At 64.0% G+C, this 12581-nt stretch overlaps 1 protein-coding gene across 1 annotated transcript; it reads right to left on the bottom strand.

Moving 5' to 3' along the window:
• Positions 1-230: 230 nt before the first annotated feature.
• On the bottom strand, positions 231-12539 carry LOC133263390 (lysyl oxidase homolog 3B-like; the record flags this gene model as incomplete). The annotated part of the gene is made up of 8 exons (XM_061443142.1): positions 12145-12539; positions 6246-6546; positions 5425-5588; positions 4807-5018; positions 3904-3957; positions 1522-1581; positions 1102-1336; positions 231-411 (listed from the first exon to the last, which is right to left on the bottom strand). Coding segments are annotated over exons 2-8 (1195 nt in total), but the record flags the coding sequence as incomplete, so codon positions are not given.
• Between the last annotated feature and the right edge of the window lie 42 nt (positions 12540-12581).

Below are 12581 nucleotides of genomic sequence, written 5' to 3'. Positions count from 1 at the left end.
TGGGGGGGCAGCAGGGCTCAGGGACAGCGCCACGGGCACAGCCGTGGCCCTCCAGCGCCACGGAGAGGCTGCGGGTCCCTGGGGATGCTCCGCATGCGGCTGGCAGCCAGGGACTCGCAGGACGAGCCCTGCTGTGGCCTGTCCCAGTCCCGCAGAGCCTTGTCCCTGGACACGCACCTCACCCACAGGCCCCTGAGAGCAGCGCCCGGCCCCTGCAGCCCACACCTCACCTTGGCCCATGCGCGCCCCGGTGAGGGCCTCCTTGGCGCTGCCGAAGCCCAGCTCGCGGCACACCACGCTGGCTGACAGCAGGTTCCAGCGGTCATCACAGATCGTGCCCCACTCACTGCCCTTGAGCACCTCGACGCGGCCCTCCCCGACCTTCGCACCCCCCTTCAGCCGGATCCGTGGCTGCAGGGGATGGAGCCATCACATGATTGACCCATGGAATCAACCAGGGGGGAAGGAGCTTCAGGATCACCCAGTCCAACCGTTCCCAGCCCTGCCAAGGCCACCACTGCCCCATGGCACTGAGGCCTCGTCTCCACGCAGTGTGAACACTTGGAGGGCCGGTGCCTGCAGCCCTGCCCTGGGCAGCCTGTTCCAATGCCTGAGCACCCTCTGGGGCAGGAATTGTTCCTCAGCTCCATCTAAACCTGCCCTGGGGCAGCTTGAGGCCCTTTCCTCTTGTCCCATCCCTTGTTCCTTGGGAGCAGAGCCCAGCCCCTCCTGGCTCCATCCTCCTGTCAGGCACTTGTAGGGAGCCATCAGGTCCTCCCTGAGCCTTCTCTTCTCCACACTGAACCCCCCCCGGTCCCTCAGCCGTTCCCCATCACCCCTGTGCTCCAGGCCCTGCACCAGCTCCGTTGCCCTTCTCTGGACCCAGGGGACAGCATGGCTGGCGCAGTGCTGAACGGCACAGTGTGGCACAGCACCGTGCAGCACAGAGGTTGCTGGCCATGACGCTGTGTTGTGCAGGGACAGGACACGGTCCCCGTACCCTACTCCACAGGTTGGTCCCCACGGTTCCCGCACACCCACGGCCCCGCAGTGGGGCAGTGTCAAGCCGGGGGTGGCTGTGGGTGCCCGTCCCCTCTCCACGGGGCTCACCTGGCCCTGCTGCTGCTGCTGCTGCCGCTGCTTCTTCTTGTGGGAGCTGCCGGCGGCGAACTGCGGGCCGGGCACGCAGCTGACGACGGCGGGGCTGCCCGCGCCGCAGGCGGCGGAGGCGTTGCCGCGGTAAAACTCGAAGGCGCACATGGAGAGGTGCCCCTCGGTCCCCGCGCACGACACCGAGTGCAGCCGGTAGCTGAGCTGCTGCCGCTCTGCGAACAGCCTGCGGAGAGAGAGGGCAGCCCTGAGGCGGGACCGGCGCGGACGGACGGCAGCGGAGCTGTCCCCGGCCCTGGCGCGGTCCCCCTGTGCCCGCGCTGCGCCTGCCCCACATCCCCAGAGACGCGCTCGGCTCTGGAGGGACTGAGCGGCGCTCCTGGCACTCAGGCTCCCGCTGGAGCCATTTACCTCTTCTTGGACCCTACGTCCTCCCTGCGCTTTTGTTTAGGCTGAGATTTGGAGGCCAGCCTGGAAAACAGAACACAACCGTCACGGAGCCCGCAGCCCCGGGCTGTCACCTCCGCAGGGACACAGGGAGCACACCGCGGCCCTGGCTGTCACTGAAACTGGGTCTGCTGCCCCCAGGGAGACTCATGCGCGTGTCCCCTTTGTGTCACACATAGGTGCAGCAGCATCATCTGCTGCCAGCAACGAGACACAACTGCCCTTCACAGCAATGATGCAGTTTCCTGCCCACATCCCACCAGGAAACTGTGCAAGATGCTGCAACATCCCGTGCTGCTTTGTGACACAGCAGATCAAACACCAGCACCAGCGATCTCATCTGTGGGGTACAAGCGAGGTCTCCCATGTCCTCGTGCAGACCCCAGCCACTGTCACTGCACCCTGCTCCAGGGGAGCAGCACGCGCAGAAGCACAGCACTGAGCAAGCAGCATTGAAACCAGAGCTCTGCCCAGTGCAGGACATGGCGGGGCTTGTGACAGGCATGCAAGGGCCCTCTGCCAGCGAGTGAGCTTCCCTACAGGGAGAGGAGGCTGCCCAGGGCACCACACGCTGTCCCTGCACACTCAAATGTTTTGCTTCATTCAGAGAGGAAGAAGCTGAGCAGGACCAAAACCCTGACACCACGAGGAGTAAAGAGCAGACCCCAAACGAGGGCAGGGACTGGTACCCCCAGGACACAGTAAACCCAAGGCTGGCAACTGACCCCACTGGCCGGTGGCAGGTTTGTGGCAGTGAGCCCTAGGGCACTGCATGGGGCTGCCAGGAAATGGGGCTCAGCAGTCGGCTGGAGGACATCACCCCCCACTGACACCCATGGGACCACAGTGCAATCCTGCACCTGGCTCTGGCTCCCAGTACAAGGCACCAGGCCTGCAGTGCAGGCGCTGGGGAGAGCCCCTGAGGCAGTCGGGGCCGGCGGGGAGCCAGGGGCACGGGGCTGCTCCAGCCTGGGCTGAGATGGCCTCAGGAGCTCCAGCAACAGCCAGGAGCCGGGAGCAAAGGGCTGTGATGGAGCCAGAGCCCAGCTCTTCTGGTCAGAGGAGCGAAGAGCATGAGAGAAGAGGTGCAACCCGAGGCTCAGGATCAGTGGAAGGAATGGTTTTACCCTATGAGCCCAGAGGTTTTCAAGAGCCATCTGCATGAAGCCCTGGGCTGACCCTCAGCCATCCCTGCTCTGTGCAGGGGGTTAGACCAGGACTCCCTGAGGTCCCTTCCAGCCTAGATTAGCGGGTGACCCCATATATGACTGCAGCTGAAATCAGCCAGCCCTGGCAAACCAGGGTGTGATGTTGAGGAGACAGCTCCTGCTCCAGGCAGAGGAAGGGAGAAGACCCCAGCTCCATGGACTTGGCAAAGCACTGCACCCAGTGCTGCAGGGAAAATACCTCCTCACTTGGAAAGGGGCTCTCAGCACCAAACCATAGAACCCCAGCCTGGTTTTTGGTTGAAGGGACCTTAAAGCTCCTCCAGTTCCAACCCCTGCCACGGGCAGGGACACCTTCCACTGGAGCAGCTTGCTCCAAGCCCCTGTGTCCAACCTGGCCTTGAACACTGCCAGGGATGGGGCAGCCACAGCTGCTCTGCACCCTCCCAGGGAAGAGCTTCTTCCTAAGAGCTCATCTCAGTCTCCCCTCTGGCAGCTTAAAGCCATTCCCCTTGGCCTATCCCTACAGGCCCTTGTCCCAAGCCCCTCTCCAGGTTTCTTGGTGGAAGGAAAAGGGCAGTCAGCCTATTCCCTGGGGTTGGTAGGAAGGCAGGAAGAGGGAATGGGCAAAGGTGCAAGAGAACCCGAGCAGATGGAGCACCCAGGACAAGAGCTGCCACATGGGTGCCGGCATTGCTAGCACTGTGGTGCTCATCACCCTGGTGTCCAGCACTTGCTCAGCAGTGCTGCCAGCCCCCCCTGCAAGCAATGGAGGCTGTACGGCCGTTCCAGCTTCCGCACTGCTGCTTTCTGCAGAGGGCAGCCCATGTCCACAGCCCTCCCCATCCGCCGGGAAAAACAGCTCCACTCCGAGGCCTCCCGCACAGGACTCCGCAGCCCTCTGCACCTCCAGGGATCCTGCCAAGGATCCTGACCCTGTGCCAGGGCTCCTGCCTGGTGCACGGGGCGGGTGCTGCAGAGCCTGAGGCTCAGCTGGCCTGGGAGCCAGATCATCCCTCCTGGGGGCTGGGGACCGCAGCACCTGCCCAGCGCTGCCCGAGCCCTCGGTCTGCTCCCTCCAGATCCCTTTGTGCCAGGATCCGTCCCGACGGCAGGGACCCACGTGGCCGCACAGCCCAGCTCTGCCAAGGGCTCGGCAGAGGGGTGCCCCAGCCGTTACCTCCTGCCTGGCCTCAGCCTCCGGCCCCTTGTCACGGCTGCGCGCTTCACCCGCCTGCAGGAGCAATACTGGAGCTGCCTGGTCAGTGCACCACAACGGGCATCACAATGGGCACCACGATGGGCACCACAATGGGCACTTCAGTGGACACCACGATGGGCAGCACGATGGGCACCACAATGGGCACTATAATGGGCACCACAACGGGCACCAGAATGGGCACCACGATGGGCACCACAACTGGCACTATAATGGGCACCACAACGGGCACTACAATGGGCACTATAATGGGCACCACAACTGGCACTACAATGGGCACCACAACGGGCACCACAATGGGCACTATAATGGGCACCACAACGGGCACCACAACTGGCACCAGAATGGGCACCACGATGGGCACCACAACTGGCACTACAATGGGCACCACAACGGGCACTATAATGGGCACCACAACGGGCACCACAACTGGCACCACACTGGACACTATGCTGGGCATCACAATGGGCACCACACTGGGCACCAGAATGGGCACTGCAATGGGCAACACAATGGGCGCTGTGTCCTTGCCCATATCCCTGTAGCTCTTGCTCAGACCATGGTGGTTCTGGAGCATCCCTCCGCAGCTCGGCTGCAAACCTCCCCTGTGGACATGGACCCCCACGCTCCACACTGGAAGAACTGCAGAGGTGCAGCTCTGCCAGGGCACAGACACTGCCCTCTGGGAGCAGCCTCTGCTGCAATGCATGGGCAGATGGGCAGCCATGGCCCCCAGCCACGCCATGGCCCCCAGCTCGGTTAGCGAGTGCCCCTATGGCCAACTGGCCCCTGCTGTCCCCCAGCACTGCCCCATGTCCCTGGCACTGCCCCCAGCCCCGCGGGCTCCTTGTCAGCCTCACTCACTTGTAGAAGTTCCTGTTGACCTTCTTCTCGGCAGGGAAGCCCAGCATGCCGCAGACCACGCGGCTGTTGTGGCTGCTCCAGCCCTCGTCGCAGATCTGTGCCCAGCCGTCCTTGTAGCGCACCTCCACGATGCCCTCTGTCACTGGGAGCTGCCGCCGGGCGCCGACCACCACCGCCCGCAGCCGCACCTCCTCCACGTGGCTCTGCTCCATCTGCAGGGCACGGGTCAGCACCGCACCCATCGCCCCAGCCCCTGCCCGGGGTGCACCCGCAGGAGATGGGGTCCCCGGCCCCAGGTGGGGAATGGGGACGGCCAGGTCCTGCATCCCTGCAGGGCACATCCAATGGCCTTGGATGGCCACGCTCCTGCTCCCACACTGTGCAGCTAGTGTCCCACGTCTCCCTGGGAGCGCCCTCTCACCTCAGGATCCTGCATCCACCCCACACCCAGACACCCACCCAGAGGGAACCGGGAACCTGGGCACAGCCAGTGGGACACGGCCCCAGCGCCTCTTGCCTGGCAGCAGACCAGGCATCCCCTGCCCAGAGCTGTGCCACGTCCCCACACCCAGGCTACATCCTCCTGGCTCTGAGGGTCCTGGCCCACAGCTTCCTCACCTCGATGACATTGGAGTCCTTGAAGCCTGGGATGCGCTCGTCCTTGCAGATGACCCCCGCGTCTTCCTCATGGCTGCAGTCGCTGTTGCCCCAGCCCCGGTGTTTGCAGTCCCCGATGCTCTTCTCCCCTCCGGCACAATTCACATTGTCCAGCCAGATCCGCCCTGCCAGGCAGCAGGGCCGGGGTGAGGGGGCCAGGCCCATGCAGCATCCCCCGGGAGCAGGGAGGGTGCCCATGGAGCATGGCCAAGGAGTACAGCAGAGCATGGCTGCTGGGGGCTGCTTGGGGCTGCTGGGCTGGGACCATCGCTCCCTCAGCATGAAGCTGAGGCTGGTGAAATGCCCAAAGTAAAGCCCTGAGAGGGGGACCTGCAGATGGGGAGGTTCTGCTTCCCCAGGGGGCTGCTCTGCAGACACAAAGCCCCCGTGGTACACCCCCGGGCTCTGTACAGTGTCTCGCCTGCAGCAGGAACGGCTGTACCTCTGCACCACACAGACCTGGACCTGCACCCTCTGCACCACCCAGCACCATGTGCAGCCCTGCAGCTCCAGCGCATGCCTGCAGCCGCCCTGTGCCCTGGGTACATGCACAGCAGCTCAGACGCAGCTCCCCATCCTGCTTTGTGTGTACATACATCTACACATGCACTCACGCATGCACTCACACACTCCTGGGCACTCAGCACACGCAGGACCTGCCTGCCCTTCCCCACCAACAGCTCATGTGAGCCCTGTGGCACACACACAGCCCTGTGGCAGCCGCTCATGTGCAGCCCCAGCCCGTGCAGCATGGGAAACCATGACCACCGCCCCGCTCTTACCGACTCCTTTGCCGTACTTGGCGCTGTGGGCCCAGCCGGTGGCAGCCACGAAGCCGAGGTGCCGGCACAGCACGTGTGCATTGGCCAGTGTGAAGTCGTCATCGCAGATGGTGCCCCACTCGTCGTTGTAGAAGAGCTCCACGCGGCCCTCGTTGTGCTTGCGTGGGTACCCAGCCAGGCGCACCCTTAGCGCGGGGCCGGGTGGGTGCGTGGGGCCGGCGCTGCTCACCCACAGCCACACGCTCAGCACCAGCAGCTCCGGCGGTGCCCACGTGCGGCAGCTCCCCATGGCAGCCAGGCTCTGCAGGGGCAGGAGGGGTCGGGGTGCGTGGGATGCACGAGCTGTGTCGCATCACCTGCTGCCCTCATCCCACCTGTGCCGGTTGTAGCCCCCAGCCCGCTCTCACCAGTGCCTCCCTGCACCCCAGAGCTGCTATCGCCCAGGCTCTGCCATCCCCACACCCTGCACTCCTCTCAAATGGCTCCTACCGGAATCCCACCGCGCTGCTGGGTCACATCTCCTGTGCCAAAGGGCCCTGGAGCAGGACCAGCACCCAGGAAAGCCCAGCTGGACCAGCCGGGAGCTGCACCCACCCCATGCGGTGCAGCGCTGCCAGCCCAAGCTGCTGCCCACTCCGAGGAGCTGCAGCCGGAGCCTTCCCCGTTCTGCTCTGGGCAGCATTCTCCAGCCCTCCAATAACATGTGTGGCTCCCGAAATACCTGAGGGAGGTGTGGTATTCCCGCACCAGTCCAGTGGCAAACAGTAGTGAAAACACTTCTCTGTGAACCTCCTTTAGTTCCCAGTTCCCAGTGCACAATTCCCATTTATCCGTCAGGGACCACTTTAACCCTGCAGATGCTGCTGCAGCATTTCTGCACGGGCAGTGTGAGCTCTCTCCAGGCTGGGCTCTGGGCCCGACGGCAAAGCTTTAATGCTCACCCAGCACTGCCCACACACGGACCTGCCTGCCTTCACCACTACAGCCTCACATCACCCTTCCAGATGTCCCTTCTACAGGTGGGAAAGCGACCCCAAACGTGGGAGCCCCTCAGGACAGGACCAGCAGAAATACATCTCCGTGCCCCACATCCCCAACCAAGAGCAGATCCTGCATTCTGCACTCGCAGCCTGTGCTTGTCATTAGACAGTGTTAGAGAGGAGGAAACAAGGGTCCTTGTGGAGCAAAGGTGCTGAGAAGCCCCACTCAGACTCCACAGAGACTCCACAAGCAGGAATCAGCCCCATTCCTGCTCTGTTCACTTTTCCAGATGATGGAGGCCGGGTCACCTGGCCTGTAAAGCATGCACCGCTTTGGAGATGCCACCAAGAGCAGTGAGTCCCTTGGGCTGAGTGCCCGGTGCCTGCAGGGATGCTCAGGGAGAGAGGGTGAGAGGTAACAGGGACCAACAACACAGTCCAGGCCAATGGGAGACATTTTGGTGGAAAGCACAAAGCCCCTCAGGGCAACCACGTCAGCCCAGTCATGGGTCTCTCCCCTGTCACAGCCTGGGGCATGGGGACATCACAGTGGAGCCAGCAGCAGGCAGGGACGTGCCCTATCGCTGGGCTCCCTGCACCTCAGCTGCGTGCACTGGCACTGTGGGAACATAACAGCGGGAAGCAGCTTTGTGGGCAGGCAGCAGGGAAATGCTGTGCTGAACCTTTTAATCAGCTTGTTATGGCAGGAGGAGGAGGAGGGAGCGCAAAGGGCCACCCCAGCCCTGCCAGCAGCTCAGGACACAGGTCCATGGGCTTGCCAGGGGCAGGAATGCTCCATCCACATCTCTGCTCTGTCTGGAAAGCAGCAAAGGGATGAGCTTCCCACATCACAGAAGTGCTAAAACACTTCTTATTCCACCCCACGGTCACCAAGGGGAGGTCCCCCTGCCCACGTGAAGCATTATAAACCCACAGAGCCCTACCACTGCGTAACACAAATTTGAGCCCTCCCAGTGCTGACTTGAGACCGAGGAAACCACAAGCACAGAAGGACTGAAGCTTCTCCAGCACTTGCACTGAAAGAGGTGACCTCTGCAGATACGCAGCGCAGGCCGGCTCCAGGCTGGGTTGCAGCGTGTCCATGCAGCAGCACAACTGGTGCCAGTCTCCACAGCTCTGCAGAGATGGCCCATGTCAGGAAGCTGGTTTGACCTTTTCTGAGATCACAGGTTTGGTTAATTGGAGTAACTGTGCTGATTCCAGGCTGAGACTGGAATGTGCTCAATTCACCTTGCACCAGCCTTTAATAAATAATTAGCACTCAACAGAACCAGCACACATCTGCTAAGTGGATTAAAACTGGTCACCTGCTGGAACCAAAATGTGGTTTCAGCAGGGGAGTCACCCCTCAGTGAGCTTTCTGGGGAGGATCACATGCTTTCCAAAGCAAAACCATGTCTGGAGGAGGAAAAGGTCCTCTCCTGGTTCAGTCTGCAAAGGCAGAAATGGGCAGGATCATGCAGAACTGTGATGAGGACAGACCTGAACAGCCTGGGAAGATGGCATCATGTAGCCTATAGCCTAGACTGCAAGGAAGATTTAAGCTCGTGCATTTAGGAGCAAAACATGTAGGACCAGAGACCAGAACATGGCACCAGAGATCACAACATGGCTTTGCACAGCAAAGCACCAAGTCCCCATGGAGCCTCAGCTCAGCAACCTCAGCCTCTGTGTTTAAATGCCACCGTGGATTTCTCTTCCTCACAGACCTTCAGTTGCTCTAGAACCTGCCCAGACTTCCGCTTCCATCCCTGCACTAACCCCAGCTTGCTGCCACCCTCAGCACCCCGCTCCTGGTCCTGGCTTTCCTCTGCTAAGGCACCAGCATCCCTCATCCCGACTGCTCTTCCCCCGCCCTCGCAGCTCAGCCCGTCCTCACCTCCTGTCACTCATTTCTCAGTGAAATGCCTGCTGGGGGCACCAGCACTCCCCATATCCACCCCAGGCGGCTGCCGGGCTAGCAGTGCGTGCTCCCAGGGGCACGGCACAAGCCCTTTCCCTGTTCCTGTACTAGCTCCGAACGTGCTCGGCAGCCACGTCCCGGGCACCTCGGGCTGACAGGGCTCTCCTTGTCCACATCACTTTTTCCAGCGCTTTGCTCTGCTCCCGGCTTCCTGCTTCGCTGCCGCCGCTCTCCGGGATGGGGGACGGGGACACCCCAGCCCCGCGGGGCCGTCCCGGGGAGCTGCAGCGGTGCAGATGGGGATGATTCGTGCGCAGCAAATCCCGGTTTCAGGCTGCGGTCCCTTCACTCCAGCTGGAGGGACAGTATCGGGGGACCACAGTCCTGCCGCCTGCCACAAAGCCTGTGCCGGGGCTGGGGCTCTGTGGCTGGGGGTCCCTCCACGCTGCAGGGGCTGATCACCCAGCACCAGAGACCCAAGGCGGGGGTTCCCCTTTCCTCCCCACCTCTGGCAAGGGGAGAGGCGCACCCCTTTGCCAGCCTGCACGAGCTATTCCTGCTGAGCACAAGGGCAGCAGCTCCCAGCCCATCGACACATGGGACAGCTGATGGGCTGGTGCTTTCAGAGGAGCAGGAATCTCCTGCACATGCACCCCTGGAGAGGGCGAAAGGCATAGGTGCAGCCAGCCTGCGCATGGACAGACAGCACATGTGGATGGGGCAGGGGGCCAGGAATTGCCTGGGACAGGGACGGGGTGTTCAAGCATGTCCCCCGGCTGCTGCCGCCGCGCGCCTTGGGCAGGAGCTGGGCACGGTCCTGCCCCGGCATCGGCCGCCCCGCTGCCAGCTCCAGCCCAGTCTCCTCTGGGAGTAGGGCGGCTGCCGGGCTGCGCCGCGCCGAACGTGGCTGCCCTGGCGCTGCAAGTGGAAAGGGCTCAGGAGGACGGGCTGGCCTGGAGCAGACGCTGGGCGTGGGAGCGGGAGAGCAGCTCGGGTCCTCCCCACTGCCCAGGAAACCTCAGGAATGTCCCGGCCGGGCGCGCGCAGGGCCCCAAACCACCTCCTGCCTGCGGAGCTGCTGGTGCTGGAGCATGAGAGCTCTGCTCCCCCGACTGCATCTCGCACGGGGGCTGCCGTTCCCAGACAGACCTCAGGAAGAGGCAGCTCCTGATGACCGGGGCCCTGGCAAGTAAGCATGTTGGATCTGCATGTGTTAGGGTAGCCAAACATGGGGCATCCCCGTGTACAGGGACAATATCCCAGGCTGCTGCAGCAGGAAGGGCCAGGCTATGGCTGACCCCACAGGAATGTGCTCTCCCAGCCCCAGCCCTGGACACACGGGGACATGGAGCAGCCCCGAAATTGACAACTGGGAGGACTCAGAAGAGCAGCACAAGCAAGCGAAGACCTGGGAAACCCGCCAGCGCAAGGAGGAAGAAACTCCCTCTGTTTATCCTTCCTTGGGAAGGGGAAGGGGTGACACGGTCACACTCTGCCGAGGCCTGCGCCAGGACATCCCTGAGAGCATGGGGTCATGTCCCCAGCGCTTAGGGCAGGAGAAGGTCTGGTGGGTCCCATGGCTTCAGGCACTGGGCTCCATCCCTCCCTTTCTCCCTAGGGCCTTCGATGCAGAGCCCAGCTCTGGCCCTTGCGTAATCCCAGCTGCCGGGACAGGCCTGGTTCACTCTTCCTGCTTCCCAGCAGCACTGGGATGCTGGGAGTGTGTGTGCATGAGTTGGGGGACCCCCCATAATCCCTGCCTACAGGGATCCCATGGGATCAGAGCTCTGGGGTGAGCAACAGCCAGCAGCTGGAGGGTCACAGGGCCCTACAGATGAACTGGTCCCAGAGGCACTGGGGAGAAGCCCAGGGCCACCACAGGAGCTTGGCCATCCTGGCAGGCTTCGCGACACCTCCCAGCACCCCGGCAGTGACAGAGATACTGCTGCGGGCAGCACACCCTGGCGCCTGGGACTCTCCAGGGTGTGCAGAGCATGCAGCACACACGGATGTGCCCTTCCCTGCTGACTCTGGGTCCAGCCTCACTGGGTGTCCTGGTGCCCCCCTGTCCTGCTGTCACCCTCCAACCCAGAGCAGGTCACAGGACAGCTCCCTGCAATTCCCAGCACCACCCAGATTCCCCAGGACACACCACGGTGCTCGGCTCTGCCCAGAGCCCCGCGGCTCTGAAGGGGCAGCCCTGTCAGGAATCAGCTGCAGGCAGGAAGGAAAGACCCTGAGGAATGTGCAGAGGCTGCAGCCATCAGCAGGCGGCGGGGCTGGGGGGTCCCAGGCACCCTGGAGCAGAGAGGCACCAAACTTGGAGCTACTGGGAGATAGGTGACCTGCCTGCTCCTCTGGGGAGCTGCTGGGAAGATTCATGGCCAGCAGCCAAGTGATGATGTCCCCTCAGCCCCGTGCCTCACACCCCTTCATCCGTTCTCTCTTCCAAGGGCTACAGTAAATTCCATCTTCATGGACACCCTGAGCGTGCACCGCCCTTTGCAAACCACAGCTCGGAACAGCCAGCCGAAGCCCGCACGTGGGGATGCAGTGTGGCTGCACAGACCCAATGGGGCACCCCCAAACGGCCGGGTCTGCGGGCACCTCTTCCCGCATCGCTGCCTGCACTGCCCGCACCCGCACCCGCAGCCTGCCCCGCGGGACACGCGGCATCACACGCTCCCATCTCCCACCGCCGGGCTTCCTGAAGCACGCCCCTGCAGCCCCAGCACAGCACGGCAGCCACTGCCAACGGCCCCCCCGCCGCCGCTCCTGCCCCGTCGGCGGCGGCACAACCACCGCACAGCGGCCCCCGCTCCCGCCCGTCCCCCGCGGCCCCACCGGTCCCCGCTGCCGCCGCGGCCGGGCCCGCCCCGCCGCACCCAGCCCCGCCGCTGACGGGACGTGCCGGGACGGAGCCGGGATGGAGCCGCGCCGGTCCGAGCCACGCTCCCCGCCGGCGCCGCCCCCGCTCGGCTGTCCCATGCGGTACCTCTGGTCCCCGCGGGATGCGCGGCTCCGGCAGCGCAGAGCGAGAGCGTCCAGCTGAGCCGAGCCGAGCTCTGCTGAGCCGAGCCGAGCCGAGCCGTGCCGCCCCTCTCCGCCCCGGCCCGCCCCGCGCCGTGCCCAAGTGTCCGGGGCTGGCCCGCGCCAGCGGCCCCGCTGCCGGTACAGCGAAGACGGGCCCCGCGCCCCCGGCCCCGGGATGGGGCCCCCGGCCCTGCTGGGCACGGCGCCAGGCCCGGGACGGAGCCCGGGGGGGGGCCTGCCCGCTGCGGGTCCCTCCTCCAGACAGCCCCGCCCGGCCACGGAGCGGCCCCCCGCTGCCGTCCCACCCGCGTAGCCGTGGGCACTGGGACCCAGCCCGGGAGCACCGAGCGCCTGCCCAGCCCCGTACCCACGGCAGCGCGGGGCCGGGCCGGGCTGGAC

Source organism: Pezoporus flaviventris, unplaced genomic scaffold (assembly GCF_033815535.1).
Source record: "Pezoporus flaviventris isolate CSIRO_AGI_PZ_B2104156 unplaced genomic scaffold, CSIRO_AGI_Pfla_v1 ptg000298l, whole genome shotgun sequence".
Taxonomy (NCBI): domain Eukaryota; kingdom Metazoa; phylum Chordata; class Aves; order Psittaciformes; family Psittacidae; genus Pezoporus; species Pezoporus flaviventris.
This window is presented reverse-complemented; position numbering and strand designations above follow the sequence as displayed.